The 16,643-nt window shown below is 43.2% G+C and overlaps 1 protein-coding gene across 1 annotated transcript in view; it reads left to right on the top strand.

The window, feature by feature from the left end:
* Positions 1-16,643, top strand: part of LOC114908456 (disintegrin and metalloproteinase domain-containing protein 12-like) — a 668,284-nt gene that overhangs the window by 628,755 nt on the left and 22,886 nt on the right. The window contains exons 22-24 of the mRNA XM_029244622.1: positions 1,358-1,493; positions 2,096-2,204; positions 4,079-4,261. Coding sequence (XP_029100455.1) covers positions 1,358-1,493; positions 2,096-2,204; positions 4,079-4,261 — 428 coding nt within the window. The remainder of the gene's footprint in view (positions 1-1,357; positions 1,494-2,095; positions 2,205-4,078; positions 4,262-16,643) is intronic.

Genomic DNA, 16,643 nt, shown 5'->3' with positions numbered 1-16,643 from the left:
AAGACGTAGGGATTTGGAAGTATGGAACTAGAAAGTATGGCTGAAGCATGTTGCTGCTCACTTTTTAATGAGCTGTGTTAAGAGACAACAGAATCCTCACCAGAGGCACCTGCGACTGCCAGCCCACAGTCTCAAAAGAGGGACATCTGGGCCAGGAGACCAGAGCAAGGCTTTTCCAGTAACACTTACAAGTGAATCAAGACGGTCCCGTGTTGATTGTCTGCCTTAGACTCAGACACATCCCTCTTAGGACTTGTCAGCTGGGGACGAAGTCCAGAAACAGAGAGGGTGTGAAGGCTTTCTCCCCCCGGGTGGGAGCTGCTGCTACTCTGGTTCCCAGCCAGCTGGATGTCGTGGTTGGAGGTGGGGTGGGAGAGCCCTGGTGACAGAAGCCACCTCCACAGCTGTCACCAGCAGCCCGAAAGGACTGCAGGGCACCTACCAGGGGGCACACAGACTGATGGCTGCTGGCAGGAGAACAGAGACAAATGAATTGAGACCTGTGCTCTCAAGGAATTCACCGCCCTGGTGAAACTGCAAATACAGCTCCTCCGAATCCGGGCATTTAGAGCCCTCCCCAGACGGCCCTTGACCGCAGCTGCAGTTAGAAACCAGCGGGATGGTTTGATTTTCCCTTCCTTTCCACACCCTTGAGGAGTCTTCGTGTCTCTGCACTAAACGAAATGGGATCATATCACAGAAAGGGGGGATGTTTCCTTAGATAAAATAAACAGCATCCTCCCAGAGAAAGGGGTTTGCCCCCACCCCCCGCCACAGGCTGCGTTTTTAAGTCCCTAACATAACGAAACAGAACCCAAGGGCATTTAAACTGAGTTTGCTTTTCAAACTTCTAATTTGATGATATCCAGAAGTAAGGTCTTGGTCTAAAAAAAAAAAATACAAAAAACAAAAATAAAACAGACGCCAACACCAAAGAATGAGAGAAGGAAAGAGCCTGCAGGAGTATATTTGTAATGGGGGCTGGGAAGATTTCAGGTTCGGGACCACTTTAATTCTGATGGGATTCCAGTGACAGCTCCCTGTTACTTTCGCCACCATTCCCCTGCTGTTGTCATGCCTGGGGGGCCCGTGTGACCAGGGAGATGGTCCCACTGGCCAGACTGTATTCCCATTTAGCAAGTTCCAGACTTGTCAGAAATGAATACTGACGGGGCAGATTGCACCTCAGACACGACCTGTGAAGTGACACTAATTTATCAGTGCACCATCCAGGGATTTACTCACTCCATTTCTGGTCCTTCCTTCAAAGTTCATTTTGCCGTAAATGTCACAGTTTGATACTCCCCACATTTTAGTTATATGCCTCCTCCTCTGAGTCAAATGCGCTTTGTTTCAGGTAGCCAAGGTTTAACGATAGGAATTCTGGTGACCATCCTGTGTCTTCTTGCTGCTGGATTTGTGGTTTATCTGAAAAGGAAGACATTGATACGACTGCTGTTTACAGATAAGAAAACTACCATTGAAAAGCTAAGGTACCCTGGGTTAGGGTCATCTTTTCAAGAAATGGCATTTGAAAGAATGTGCGATGGGCTGCTTCGCACTGTGTTTCCGTAGCAAAGAAGAGGTCAGATTTTCTGTTGGTTTTGGTGTTTTAACATTTCTGCCAGACCAGCTGCCCCCTTCACTTTCCCTTCAAACTATTTGCAGTTTGTTACATAAATAAGCAGGGTGTTGATGAATTCCGCTGGTGTGTTTTTCCCACCCTTACATTGGTACTTTTTACAAGGTGGAATATTAAAACATTTTTATCAGATGGGGTAGCTTGCGATCCAAATATATTCCAGGACATCATCACTAAAATGCCAGCTTCATGCGAAATGTCTCCCAGGCGTCCCAAGCTGTGTGCCTTAGATTGTAAGAACTAATTTAACAGAACAATGGCTTGGGGGGAAGAAACTCAGTATTTATGTTTTAATCTTGTAAGAGTGTTAGATAACTTTTCTCTTGCATGTTTACCACACTAAGTTAAAAGAAGTGAATTGCATTTTGCATGTCCCTGTGAACAAAACAGAAAAAGTCAAGTCAGGCAGAGGGGACAGCGCCCTCGCCAAGCGTGTCTGGGATTGCATTGCAGGTGTGTGCGCCCTTCCCGGCCGTCCAGTGGCTCCCAGCCTAGTCAGGCTCACCTTACCCACCTCAGCAAAGGGCCGATGAGGAAGCCGCCACCTTCCAACACACCTAAGGTGAGTTTTGAACAAACATAAGAAGCGAGGCTTCCCTGGGGGCTCAGTGGTTGAGAGTCCGCCTGCCGATGCAGGGGACACGGGTTCGTGCCCCGGTCCGGGAAGATCCCACATGCCGTGGAGCGGCTGGGCCCGTGAGCCATGGCCGCTGAGCCTGCGCGTCCGGAGCCTGTGCTCCGCAACGGGAGAGGCCACAGCAGTGAGAGGCCCGCATACCGCAAAAAAAGCAGGTTTTTCAATAAGAGCTTGAGCAGGAGTAGACCCCGCAGCCTCTTGCTGTGAGACGCCGGGTCAGCACCCTCGGGACCACAGGGGCTTCCCGAGGTGATGGCTGGCACTGGAAGAGGCTCACGGTGCCAGGTCCCGTGGAGACCATGTGCCCTGCGGGACATGCTACATAGTCATCATCCCTCCAGTCACCCAGGTGGCCACGGTCCTCGGAGGCCCACTGGGTATGCTGACCAGGCAGGCTCCTGCAGCGGGACCCCTTCTGAGATTTGAGAATGCCACTGACTGGGTTTGGGAGCGCTTCTGTGGCCCGCTGCTACTCCCAGGGTATTTCTGAGAGTTACAATGAACCCTTGGTCGGGCCCATTTTGCTCCAGCCCTGGGCTATAGAAGCTCTGTCCAACCTATGGCTTCAAAGAGCTGGACCCTCAAACCAAAGTACCTCATGGTTCCCTACCGTCTCTTCACTTTCCTGCTACCTCGGTGAATTATTACGAGTGTTCACTCTGATATTTAGGCTCCCCCACCAAGTGTTTCTGATGTACCTATGGGTTGGGTTCCAAAGAGGAGACAGCCGTTCCTAATAAGTATTATCACCTTTCACCCCTAACCGTGGGAGACAGGAAAAACAGCTTCATTTGCAAGAGCCAAAGATGCAGTTTTATCTTGAAGAGTCAAAAACCAGAAATTACCCAAATATCAATGAACAGGTAAAAGGGTAAACACACTTCGGTATATTTACACCATGGAATGCTACTCAGAATTAGAAAAAATGAGCTATTGATACACACTACATCTTGGATAAATCTCAGAGTAATTATGATGAGTGAAAGAAGCCAGACCAAAAATGATGATTTCATTTATATAAAATTCTAGAAAATGCAAACCAATTTATAGTGACAGAAATCGGATCAATAGTTGCTGGGAGAAGGAGAAAGGGGGGGCGGTGGGAGGGAAGGATGATGGGCTGATGGATGTGTCCATCGCTTTACTTACTGTGATGGTTTCATGGGTGTGAATCTATGTCAAAATTTACCAAATTGTACATTTTAAATATATGCAATTAATAGTCAATGAAACCTCAATAAAGCTATTTATAGAAAGGAAGAAAAAAGGGAGGCAGGGAGGGGCAGGGGGCATGAGACCCACACTGCATCCGTTCTCATCTGTCGCTAAAAACAAGGCCACCAGGCAGGAGACGGTCCTCCAGACCCAGACCCTCACCTCCGCCCCGATGCTCCTTCCCCAGGAGTTTTCCTCAGTTCTCATCGAGCCTTGTGCACACTGAACTACGTCTCATTTTCACAAGTCCTTTGGAATTTCCTTAAGATCTGGTCTGTGTCTTCATGTGTGTTGGTGCTTCCTAAGGTTGCCTTGCACCTACTTGTTTACGAATTAAACCAGTTTTTAAACAATTAGATAGAAAGCAACCCCACTATTCCAGGTTTGGGGGTGGGGGAGGGTGGTTTGTTAGAATCCGGAAGCTGACATCAATAATTATAGATTCCCTCTGCTGTAATCCCTTGATTTCTTCCCCTCTCCACCTGCCCTCCCCCTGCAGCTAGAGCAGATGAGTTAGCACTGCTTGTCCCTCCAGGGATTACACAGTAATGACCACATCACGGCTCTTTGCTCTGACCCCGCAGGACAATCCCAGGAGATTGCCGCAGTGTCAGCATGTGGACATCAGCAGACCCCTCAAAGCCCTTGACGCCGCCCCTCTGCCCAGTTCTTCTCAGCGAGGACTCCCGCCCCTGCACCCGGCTCCTCGTGTGCCCTGCGTCCCTGCCAGACCCCTGCCGGCCAACCCTGCACTCAGACAGGCCCAGGTACGCCCTCAGCTGTTAATTTGATGGCGGGTCATTCAGATCCAGACTCTGCTACTTGCTACAGTCTGAACTTGGGCGAGTTGCTTAAGTTCTCAGCACCTGTATAAAATGGAGATAATTCAGCTCCTGAGATGGATAAACAGGATCATCCAGGTAAAGCATTTAGGACAGTGCTTGGTGTCTAGTTATGGTGCAATATATTTTAGTTATTATTAGGAATATTTTTATCTTTTCTATTCAGAATAGTGAGGGTGCCCATTCAACTTGTCATCTAGACCATGACACTTTTGAGAATGACAGGTTGGCACTGTGAATAATTAGGCCTGGGCAATAAAACAGAGATGATCACTTTAGGAATGATAATGGGCATACTTTCTTACCTTTTTCACCTTCAAAAATTATTTACAAAACTGTTACCACCGATTTAGTTTCTCCGTACCAGATGCAAGAGTGTATAAGACACTTTGTGTATATGACCTCATTTTTATGCTGTTTTTGGAAGTAACAGTTTGTTATGACATGAACAACAGGAAACTGGAGGTGGGGAAAAAAGTAAAAGCAACCAAATGAAAAGCACAATGATATAATCACTGGTCATTTTTCATTGCTATCAATGTTATATTTTCTTCTATCAATTTTTGTTTACTTAAATGTCTATTTAACATAATTTAGATTATTCTATATGTATATTGATTTATATATATACTACTTCTTTGCCTTAAAGTCATTCCCTTTTACCATGGCATTAAAAATTGTTTAAAATGTTATTTTATCGACAGCACTCTATGTGTATATAGAATACTTTTTTAAGTGCTTGCCAATTACTGGGCATGTTTGGATGTCTCCAATTTTTGCTATTATAAATAGCTCTCTTATGAAGGTCTAGATAGATAAATTTTGGACCACTTTAATTATTCCCTTGGAGAGATTCCTAAGAGTGAAAATACTGGGTTGAAAAATGGTATAACCATTTTAAGCGTCTTAATGTATAAATTAAACATTTTTTCAGGATGGATACGCACTTACATTCCCATACTAGTACAGAGTATTAACATTTCAAAGCTTTGTGCATTTGATACATAAAACAAAATATTTTTCTCTGTAGTAGTTCTATAAATTACTGAAAGGGATGTTGAAGTTTCCAACTATAAATGTGTCTCTTCTCGGCCATCAGTTTTTACTTCATGTGTTTTGAAGCTCTGTTGTTCGTGGTACAAAACAATTAGGATCATTGTGTCTTCGTGGTGAATTGACCCTTTTATCATTATGTAATGTCCTTTAGCTCTGATGACTTTGTCCTAAAATCTACTTTATCTCACATAAATACATTCACCTCAGTTTTCTTTTGATTAGGGTTTGCAAGGTATGTGTTTTTCCATCTTTTTACTTTTAATCGACCTATGTCACTTTACTTGAAATGAGTTTCTCAGAGACAACATATAGTTGAGTCGTGTATTTCTTCATCTGTTCTGTCAGTCACTGTCTTTTAACTGATGTGTATAGACCATTTACTTTTAATGTAAGTATTGATATGTTAGAATTGAAGTCTACCATTTTAATGTTTTTATCATACTCCTCTTTCCTGACTTCCTGTGGGTTTGTTGAACATTTTTCACTATTCCATATTGATTCATCAGGAGTGTTTATATCGTCTGTCTGCACTTTTTTGTATGGCTGCCCTAGGGCAGGATTTCTCAACCTCAACAATGTTGGCAATTGGGGCTGGATGACTGTTGTATGGGACTGACCCATGTATCATAGAATATTTAGCAGCAACTTGGTTTCTACCAACTATAGATGGCAGTAGCATGTGTAATCATGTCTCTAAACATTGCCAGATGTTCCCTGAGAGACAAAAGTCACCCCTGATTGAAAACTGCTTCTCTAAAGATTACAATATAGGTACATAATTTATCACAGTCTACTAGTATCAATATTTCATCACTTCAAGTGGAATGTAAAAACTTTACCTCCTTTTAGGTCCCTTTATCCCTCTCCCTTTAAGATATGGATGTCTTAAGTGTTACCTTTATGTAGTGAGAACCACTTCAGATGTTGTCATTTTTGCTTTCAAACATCAAGCATGATTTTTTTAAACTTAAGAAGAATGGTTTACAGTATCTACTGATATAGTCACCCTTTCCATTCTTCCTTCACTTCTGATGTTCCAGGTTTCTTTCTGTTATCATTTCCTTTCTGTCTGAAAAAACTTCCTTCGGCTATTCGAGTTAGCCATTCGAAAGCAGGTCTGCTGGTGACAAATTCTCTTAGTTTTTCTTCATCTGAAAATGTCTGTTTCACCTTTATTCCTGAAGAATATTTTCAATGGATATAGAATTCTGGGTTAACTGTTTTAGTCTTGCAACATTTGAAAACTGTTGTTCTGCTTCCTTCTGGTCTTTATGGTCATGAGAAATCCACTGAAAAATTCCATCCACAGTCTCTGTTCCAGGGAAGAGATGAGGTCTGTTATTGCAAGGAGGGATGGAAAGCAGGGCTCTGCCAGCCCCAGGATGTGGTGCCCAGTGGGGACAGCAGGGCATGGCTTTTTCCTAGTGCCCACCCAGAGGTAGAGTAAGGTCAGGTATGGTCAAATGTTGCTCTTACTGGGTCACCCTTCTCCTGTTCTTTTAGCTAAAGATAGCAGGCTTTCCTCCAGCTTTTGTGTGTGTGTGTGTGTGTGTGTGTGTGTGTGTGTGTGTGTGTGTTGCTACTGGCATTTCCAGATGGGGGCCTCTCCAGAGCCCAGGCCAAGATATAAAGGAGGGGAAAACAAAAACAAGGGCTCACTACTGGGTCGTTCCTTGAGTTCTGAGGTCCCTAGCCAGTCCATTTACTTTCCTGCAACTTTTAGAGTGTCAGCTGCTTTATGAATTTTCTCCAGGCTTTTTTGTTATAATTTTCAGGAGGAATAGGGTGAAATGTGCTTATTCCATCTTGTCCAGATCTCATTTCTTTTTGCATTTCTTTGATTGCCAGGACACTTAAACTGCTTTTTGTATATCTATTAACAAATGGTGTGCTCGTAAATTGGCTGTCCAAAAAAAAAGCCTTGATTTGTAGGTAACTTCTCTGCTGTAAAAACTCCCCCATGATCAATTTCAAGTTATTAACGTGATGTCACTGAACAAGAAGTAGAGAATCAGCTGACATGGGCTGGTTACAGCTAGCTCCAGCATACAGCTGCTATTAACTGTATTTGTTCTGTAAGTTGTCTGTTCCCATCCTTTGCCTATTTTTTTTCTCTGTGAGAGTTTTTCTTTCTGATTTGTTAGTTTTTTTTTAACATCTTTCTTGGAGTATAATTGCTTTACAATGGTGTGTTCGTTTCTGCTGTATAACAAAGTGAATCAGCTGTACATATACATACATCCCCATGTCTCCTCCCTCTTGTTACAGTTCATTTGCTTAATGGGTTAAGAATATTTACCCTTTTCCAGTAATTTACTGTAAACATCTCCCTAATTTGTCTTTCAGTTTTATTTATTTATGCTTTTTTTTGGTATAAAAGAAATTCCAGTTTTTAATATTTAATTTATTAATCTTTGGTGAATTCGCCCATTCCTTTTGTGCTTACGAAGTCCTCTCCCATTTCAGTCAGTTAAGATCCACCTATAACTTCTGTTTATTTTGTTGTCTGTTGACCATTCTGTCAACATTGGTTTTTGAACCTGTCTTGGATTTACATGGGTGGAAGGGGTGGGCACCTTCTAAACTTTTCTGGACTTATTTGAGAATCTGATGAAGGCTATGAACCGTCAGAAGATGCACCACTACTCAATATTTTGTATGCAAATTTCAGATAGTCACAGAGCCCATAAGCCGCTTCCCCAAGGATTCCCTGGTACTGAGGCTTTTCCTGTCTCTGTTTAAGCCGCTTGCCTGTGTACCATGTGAAACTAGGACTGTCTCTAATAGGAAGGATATTTCTACTTGCTGGTGTCATTTTTCCTACCAGCAGTGAATGCCTACAGAAGCGACGCCTCCAAGAGTTCCTTTAAAGCAGGCCCCGAAAAAGGTCTTCATTCTGTTTTATGAAACTGAGGAAACGTTACCCTTTAAACATTAGTAACTGAAAAATCCACACTTCTCACTCCAGGCTGGTGTCTGTCTGTCTGGAGATTTTCCGAGACATACGATACAGATTAAGCTCGCACTTTCCCTCCCATCACACAGAGGGAACTGGCATTAATTCCATGCAAGTGCGGTGCCTATTCGGAGGTGGCTCCGGTTTGGCAACGCGGATTGAATCCACTGACACTTTGTACTTTAGCATTACTAGTACCCTGTCCCACATGACATGACAGACACATGGCTACATGGCCAGCCCTGCTTTGTTCATCCAGACTTACCATCTACACTTTCTGGAAGGAAAATGCTATCATAAACACCACAATAGTGGTCAGCCTCACATCTGAAGGGTAAGTTAGCTCTTTATAGAAAATGTTTGATCTTTCCATCAAATGTTCTGTGTGATTTTTAAAAATCAAGGACAGTTGAATCAACTCCTTCTCTTGTCCACAAATGGGCCTTTCTGGGCTACCATTTCCTTCTTGGGGAAATGAGCCTTGGAACTCAAGCTTCTCAAACTAACTCCTCAGCCTTGATGGAGGAAACGAACTTTCATTTCCTTTTCATCCTGTCAGCTCTTTTAGAGGAAAATAATTCAGTGTATTCATCTAGCTTTTAGCTGACTGCTGCCAAGTTCTCCTGAACCACAGCCTGAGCATGAAAGGCAAAGTGTGGGCTTGAGAAATGGCTAGAAAAATGATGAAAAAAATAAGAGGTCACAGGGGTGTGTGGGCACCTACAGTTGTGTGCATAGGCAGGGAGCATGATAGACTATCTTTGCTCTGCTTGGCATTGCATTGGCCCTTGCCTTACCTTGTATATTAGGTTAGCAGTCCACCAGGAATGGGCACTTAAATGAGGAGATCAGACAAACCAGCATCCATTTCCATCTTACAAGCCATGACAGAAGCACCAGGGGAGGTCTTCTGCACTGACAGCTGCTGGATAGAGCGTTTATCTCAGGCTCTGGAAGGGAAAGAGGAGGAAAGGAAAACAGGGCAAGTTCCAGGAGTGGCTACAGAAGGTTCCCAGAGGGTTTTGAGAGGCTTTCTGATGATGGTTAATCTTAAGGTATTTTAGGTGTTTTTTCTCTGATTAAAAAAGTGTTCAAAATCATCCAATTTTGTACCCCAGAAAAGTCAATTTTACTGTATGATCGTTTTTTAAAGAGTAATGTGTAATAAGGGAAGGAAATACACGTGCACACCGAACACGTGTCTTGAGCAGAATTCTGGAGGGGCGTCTTCGGGCAGCAGGCTTGAGCTCTGACGCCCAGGTAGCGGGAGAGATGGGGGCACGTGAGCTCAAGAGCTGTGCTTTATAGTGCGAAAGGATCACTTTCTCTCACCCCAGACATCGTTTGTAAAGTCAACCGACTTGACTTCTGGGAGGAAAGGGGGCCCAAGAAGCAGTGGGAGAGCCAGCGACTCTAGGAGAAATAACATTGAACACCGAGTTTTACATTTCCCTTTTCTGCCCGTACATCCCCAAACCTCAGCGCAGGGGGCTAACCAGCGCGGCCTCGTGCCGGTCTTGAGTTGGTCGGCAGATGAAGGGGAGGCTGCAGTCTCACCAGGGGCATGTGTGCAGGGGGAGGACGGCCTCCTGCAGAGTCAGGCCTGAGCTGCGGGGAGAGGACCCAGACAGCAGCCTGGAGGAGCACAGGGTGGGAGGTGGCAGGCGCAGCCCCCCGACACAGACACCACCCAGGGACCCTGATACCATCACACGAGAGAGGGTCTCAGGTTACTAAATATGAATTTAAAAATAAGTGTGACTCAAAAGACTGGAAAATGTGAAGACATTCAGGTGACATTCTTACCCACCAACACCAGTGTGCCTAACTTTATTCCCGGATGAGAAAAGGAAAGGATCGGGGACAAACTCTGGGAGTTTCGTTAAATTTCTAGGATGTGGCAAACTGAAATCCTTTACGCAGTTTATTATAATTAATAGGCTTCATTCATTCATTTAAAGTTTAAATAAAAACACGTTCAATGTCACATCTACGAAATAGACTTCTCTGCTCACAGAATTATGTCTAGAGAAGGCTGTGCTAAGAAGTTGGAGATCAAAACAGTTTTCTGCTGTCAGTCTGAAATGTGCCATGATTCTAATGGGAGTGTAAGTGGCACCTTCAATCCATAGATGGGCCATTCTTCTAACACGTAAAAATCGCATGAAAGCATCACTTAGCATTTATCTGTATTTTTGTTAAGGTTTGCCCCTTAAAATGGCATTTGAACTAGACGTGCTGATGTGTGGTCATACTTGATCTGGACTGCTTTATTTTTTTAAGCCCTTAGTTTCCTGGAAAATGTTAGGACGTGCTTTTTCTCCGTGGAATCTTATCAGTGAGTCATACTACTGAACTGACTGGTTAAGATTGTTTTGCCAGTCAGATTAGCTTCTTTACTAGAACAATAGGAAGCAAAAAACGACGACCGAATCTGTCTCTTAGATTTTTGCTGAATTAAAGTCCTTTCCTGAGACGGCAGATGGGCCTGTGAGAATATTTACCAGCCCTGTTTCTGGCACCACTGGTCTGCACTGCAGAAATCTCAGCAATGGCAGGATTAATTTCTATTCTTATAACCAAGTGGCCTATACATGCCTATGTGTGTTTGAGTTATTTTACTAAGTGTTTTGGTATAAGGAGCTTCTCAGTTGTGTTTTGAATTGTTATGAAACAGCAAAGCACGTGTTGAGCGCCAGTTATGTGGCTGATGCTCCCGGGCTAAGCACCTGGCAGGCGTTTCTAACGCACTCAAGGAGGCCTACGAGACAGACGGCGCCAACAGCCCCATCGGACAGAGGAGGAGACGAGGCAAAGTGAGGCCAAATAGCAAGACCCCCCAAAGCAGGAGAGCCAGGGCTCAAGCCCATGTTCTCCACCTGCAGTCTTAAAATGGGTGCACGAGCAGGTGGCTGGAGAGAGGGGAGGGAGGCAGAAACTGCAGGAGGACTGGCATGATGAGTGTGTTTCACATCACTGACTCCCTTGATGATCTTTTGTTCATTTTTCCCCACTTTTGCCACAGAGATAAAGGTGAAGGGCGGGGGGGTGGGGGTACCTTCTGGCATCGTGCAGAGCCTCAGACTATAACAAGAAAATCTTGCATTTCTCTTTGCTTTTGCTTGTAACAGTGTCATACTCCAGCCATTCTTGTCTAATATTGTCTTTCTTGGAACCAGCCCTTGTTCAGAACCATAGCAGTAGTTGCATTGCATTCCGGACGTTCGCAGCATCTTAAATGAAAAATCCTCCATGCATTTTTTGTAGAGGTGGAGATTTTCAGTCCAGCGTTTCTGACAAACATGACATTTCTCCTCATCCACACCTTACCTGTGTCTGTAGAACATACAACACACCGTATTTTGTAAAACAAGACTAGCCAATCTTGTACATCTCTTCTAAGACTGTAGAGCAATCAGACTTGGCTTACGTAGCCTCAGAGGGAGCGGGGGAGAGCTATTTCAAGGAGCCTTCCCTCTCCCAGACCACACAAAGAGTGATGAACAATTAACACAGGCTCTTATTCGTGAGAATAACTACTCATTCATAAATGCTTTATAAGGATATAAATAGGAGCCAAAAATATTACTTTAGACCATGATTGAGGAACCATCAGGTGATAGCTGGTCACTCTGAGGTTGAGCCCAAACTTTCAAAGTCATCTTCAACAGAATGAATTCAGTATCTGAATGGATTTGAAAGAGGATTTGCACCCTTGTGACCTGTGTGGGTGTCCGACACTTAAACCAGCACTCACAAGAATCCATTCATCGAGATGTTCTCCCAAAGAAGTGAGATGTTAATACAAGAAAACTGATCATTATAAAAGCCTTCGTTACTTTAGGGAAACCTAAAGCTAATAACCGAGAAAACGTGCTGGGAAGCGTCCTCTGTGCCTTCTCTGTGCTCCCCAGATTTCACCCTTTTGCCCAGGTGTTCTCTGAGACCCCCCCCCCCGCGCTCCTGAGCCTTTCTGCAGTCCTCCCAGGGGTCTCCTTACTCACCTGCTGCCTCAGCCCAGAGTTACCCGGACACCTGTCCTGCCCCGTTTCAGAAGGCACAAGACTCAGTTATTCATCTCCAGGTACACCTCAACCCAGGCCCTTGAACACAGTAGACGTGTAGGAAATATGCTGAATTGATGTGAATTTTCAGTAGTAAATAATAAGCCTTGTCACTGGCTCACTTACTCCCGGGGGGGTGGGGAGGGGCTGCCATATCAGTGAGTCATGGGTTAGCCGAAGTTGGAGCCCCTTACTCCTATAAATGTAAAGTGTAGTTACCAAGGTTTTGGACTCCTGCTAACCTCTGCCTGCCCAGTACTCCCAGAAACTTCAGCTAAAATTTGTTGGGTTTCATATCATACACTGATTTTTTTTTTCTCTATCCAAGCCATTTATTTGAAACGCCAACTATATGTAGGATAAAGTCAGTGTGACATGCTTGTCAGTAACTGTAGAAATACGGAACCAGTGAAAACCTTTGTACAACCGGAATGACACTCAAAAGAGAAATGTATCATTTTACAATGCTTCACACAGAGGAATTCAACTTTGAAGGTATCTAAATAAAAATACATTTCTTTAAAAAATACTATGTACAATTGAAGCGTAAACAAGTTTTACAAAGTACTAGTCACACAAGTTGTAGGAAACACTTGCATAGGACATGAAGTCAGTTTAAGAAAAATTTCTCAGCCTTTAGCATTGAAGACACTTGACTTTATACCAGTAACAACCACAAGAAATGCCATGTTGTAGAAATTACACTAATATTTACATGACAAACCCATCTGATGTCTCTAAAGGTACTGCACGTGGAAGCACCCTTATCTCCCTGGAGAGAAATAACTTCAGAGGGAAGCCGTTTAACTCATTACAGTAATCAATGGCATGTTTGTTTTCCACTCACTTCTGTTACTATAAACACCCAGATTGTACATGAACAAAATGGATGCCTGATACTTTACCTTTATATTTTGTAACAAACAATGGATGCCTATAAGTAAAAAATTCCAACAGTGTAAAGGGTTATTAGAAAACAGTCTCTCTCCCACGTTTGTCATCAGGCTCCCTTCCCAGAAGCAATCATTGCTACTAGGCTTTTGTAAAATGTAATTTAGAATACAGTGAAAAGTCTCTTCCACCTGTCTCTCTCTGCAGAGTGAGAGATTATGGAAAATTTGGAAATTTCAGACACTCAAAATTGGAGAGGAAGGTACAGTGAAACCTGGCGGCCCGTCACGCCTCTTCAGCAACCATCACCTTGCTATCACTCTTATTTCAAACCTTAGCTCCTTGTTGTGGACTCAAATGGCAGCACACTCCGTACTTCTTTCCACTTTGGTTATTCCAGATCTACCTCATCCTTTTCACTGGCTGTGTAGTATTTCATGGTAGAACCACACCGTAGATTCTTTAACCAGTCCCTTACTGATGGCCACATGGGTGGTTTCCAATCATTTGCTACTTCAAACAGGCATATTCTTGCCCAGGTACCTTGGGCCGACGCATGATGATATACGTGGGATAAATTCCTGGGAGCACAATTGCTGATCAAAGGCCATACGCATTTAGAAATTTGGTAGATGAGGCAGAAATGCTTCTAAAGGAGTCGTCCCAATTTCTGTTCCCCAGGTCTTCACCAATATAGTGCGTTCAGAGATTTTTTTTATCTTTGCCAACGTGATAGGTTGGAAAAAAAAGTATCTACATTTTTCTTCCTAAAAATGAGATGTAAGATCTTTCCACAGGTTTAAAATCCATTTGTTTTTTTGCCTTTTTCATAAACTGTGTTGTCGCCTCCTTTGCCACTTTTTTTTTTCTCTGTACGTGGCCCTCTCACTGCTGTGGCTTCTCCCATTGCGGAGCACAGGCTCCGGACGCGCAGGCTCAGTGGCCATGGCTCACGGGCCCAGCCGCTCCGCGGCATGTGGTATCTTCCCGGATCGGGGCACGAACCCGTGTCCCCTGCATTGGCAGGTAGACTCTCAACCACTGCGCCACCAGGGAAGCCCTGCCACTTTTTATTGTCATGTTTAGAAAGGCTTGTCTACCCAAAGGTTACAAATATGTTTTTCTATTTCTTATACCTTCATGATCTTTTCTTCACATTTAAATATTTGATCCATCTGCTCTTTAGTGTATAAAATGAAGTAGGAATCCAACTTTATTTTTCTAGATGACCACCTAACTAACCCTCAACACTGTTCATTGTATTTGTGTACTTATTTGTCCATTATTGGCTTATCTTTTCTTTATTAGATTTACCTCGTTTCTCCTCAACTCCTCCTACCCCCAAAGAACCAGCTCTAGATTTTATATATGACTTTCCTTTTACTATTGTTAGACCACAGAAACATTACTTTCATTACTTTCATTTCCCATCTACAAATCTCAGATAACATCTCTCTCATTGGACTTTGTGATAATTAAATGAAAATATCTAACATTATTAGAATGTCTGTAATGTCTTTGCTAAATGATAGTAATTAATTTTTTATTTTACTAATTTTCTGCTTTTATCTTTATCACTTCCATTTTTAGGTTTATTTTCTTTCTCTAACTTCTTAGATCATTATTTCATTTTTATTCATACTTTTATTCATACTTGATTACATGGCATGTAAGTCTAGGAATTTCCCAAACACTGCTCTGTCTGTACTTACTCTAACTTGTAGTGTTTTCCATATTTATAATTTTTAAATAGTCTATGTTTTCTCTTTGGTTTTTTCCTTTGGCCCAAAGATTGAAATTAATTCTGGGGCTTCCCTTGTGGCACAGTGGTTAAGAATCTGCCTGCCAATGCAGGGGACATGGGCTCGAGCCCTGGTCCGGGAAGATCCCACATGCCACGGAGCAACTAAGCCCGTGCGCCACAACTACTGAGCCTGCGTTCTAGAGCCCGCGAGCCACAACTACTGAGCCCATATGCCACAACTACTGAGCCTGCGTTCTAGAGCCCGCGTGCCACAACTACTGAGCCCGTGCACCTAGAGCCCGTGCTCCTCAACAAGAGAAGCCACCGCAATGAGAAGCCCACACACCGCAACAAAGAGTAGCCCCCGCTCGCTGCAATTAGAGAAAGCCCATGCACAGCAACAAAGACCCAACGCAGCCAAAAATAAATTTATAAAAAAGAAAATTAATTCTTTTATTGTTAATATTTTAAATACAGATTTCCCTGCTATCTGAAAGCAGAGCATTCCTGTGAAACCCTTTATAAGCCAAAATGGCATAAAGTAAAGAAGCGATTACCTTGGGACACATATTGTTAAGGGATGCAAAAAATAAATCGAGATGAAGCACAGATGCTCGCAGACACGGTTCAGAGCTCTGGCAGCTTGATGCTGAGATGCTGAGTGTAGTTCACAGGGAAGGACCTTAGTGGGGCCCCTCCCCCTGCTCAGGGTGAGCTGTCTCTACAATGGCTGCTGCCCAAAAAAACGCTGAAAGCTTTTTTTTGCTTTTTGCCTGTTTTTGTAAAAGCAAAGGTCCTCTTTGGATTTCTTTCAGTTAAGTGAAAACAGGTACTAATGTAGGTCTTTTGTAAAAGTGAGGTAAAGGGAACTTTCAAATATTGGGGAATACCTGTATTTAAAATATATAAAAGTAAAAATGATCTAAAATTCACCCATATTTATACTACATAGAAATAACCATTGTTACCTGTTTTTCTATGTATACACCTATTTAAATTTCAGGTATATAATATGCATACATTTCTTTTTTAAAAAAAAAGGAAAAATTAAACAATATAGACTACCTCAGCCCCCCTCCAGGTATAATCTCTGTCCTAAGTTTGGTGTTGATTTTCTATAGCACCTTTCAAATATTTTTACGTAAATAGGTATACGTGAAAATATATAGTATTTTGTGTTTTTCAGTTTACATAAATGGTATTAAACTAAGCATAACAAAATGTGTACTTAAACTCAGCTGTGTTTTACTTTTTGTTTCTGGATGTTCTCTTTGGTTCTTATGCAGACATGAGGCTTGTCTTTTAAATACAGTAAGAAAATTTGTTCCAATAATTCCCAAATCTAAACTCTTTGGGTGTGTTACTGCTGAGTTTTTTATTGCTCGCTCACTCGCTCTCTCCCTCCCTCTCTCTCCCTCCCTCCCTCCCTCTCTCTCCCTCTCTCTTCCTCTCTCTCTCCCTCCCTCCCTCCCTCTCCCCCTCTCTCCCCCTCTCTCTCTCTCCCCCTCCCTCTCTCTCCCTCTCTCTGTCCCTCTCTCTGTCCCTCTCTCTGTCCCTCTCTCTCTCTCTCTCCCCCTCTCTCCCCCCCTCTCCCCC

Source organism: Monodon monoceros, unplaced genomic scaffold (assembly GCF_005190385.1).
Source record: "Monodon monoceros isolate NGI ecotype Baffin Bay Population unplaced genomic scaffold, NGI_Narwhal_1 Super_Scaffold_4, whole genome shotgun sequence".
Classification (NCBI taxonomy): Eukaryota; Metazoa; Chordata; class Mammalia; order Artiodactyla; family Monodontidae; genus Monodon; species Monodon monoceros.
The sequence above is the reverse complement of the archived record's forward strand: the minus strand, read 5'-3'. Positions and strand labels throughout refer to the sequence as shown.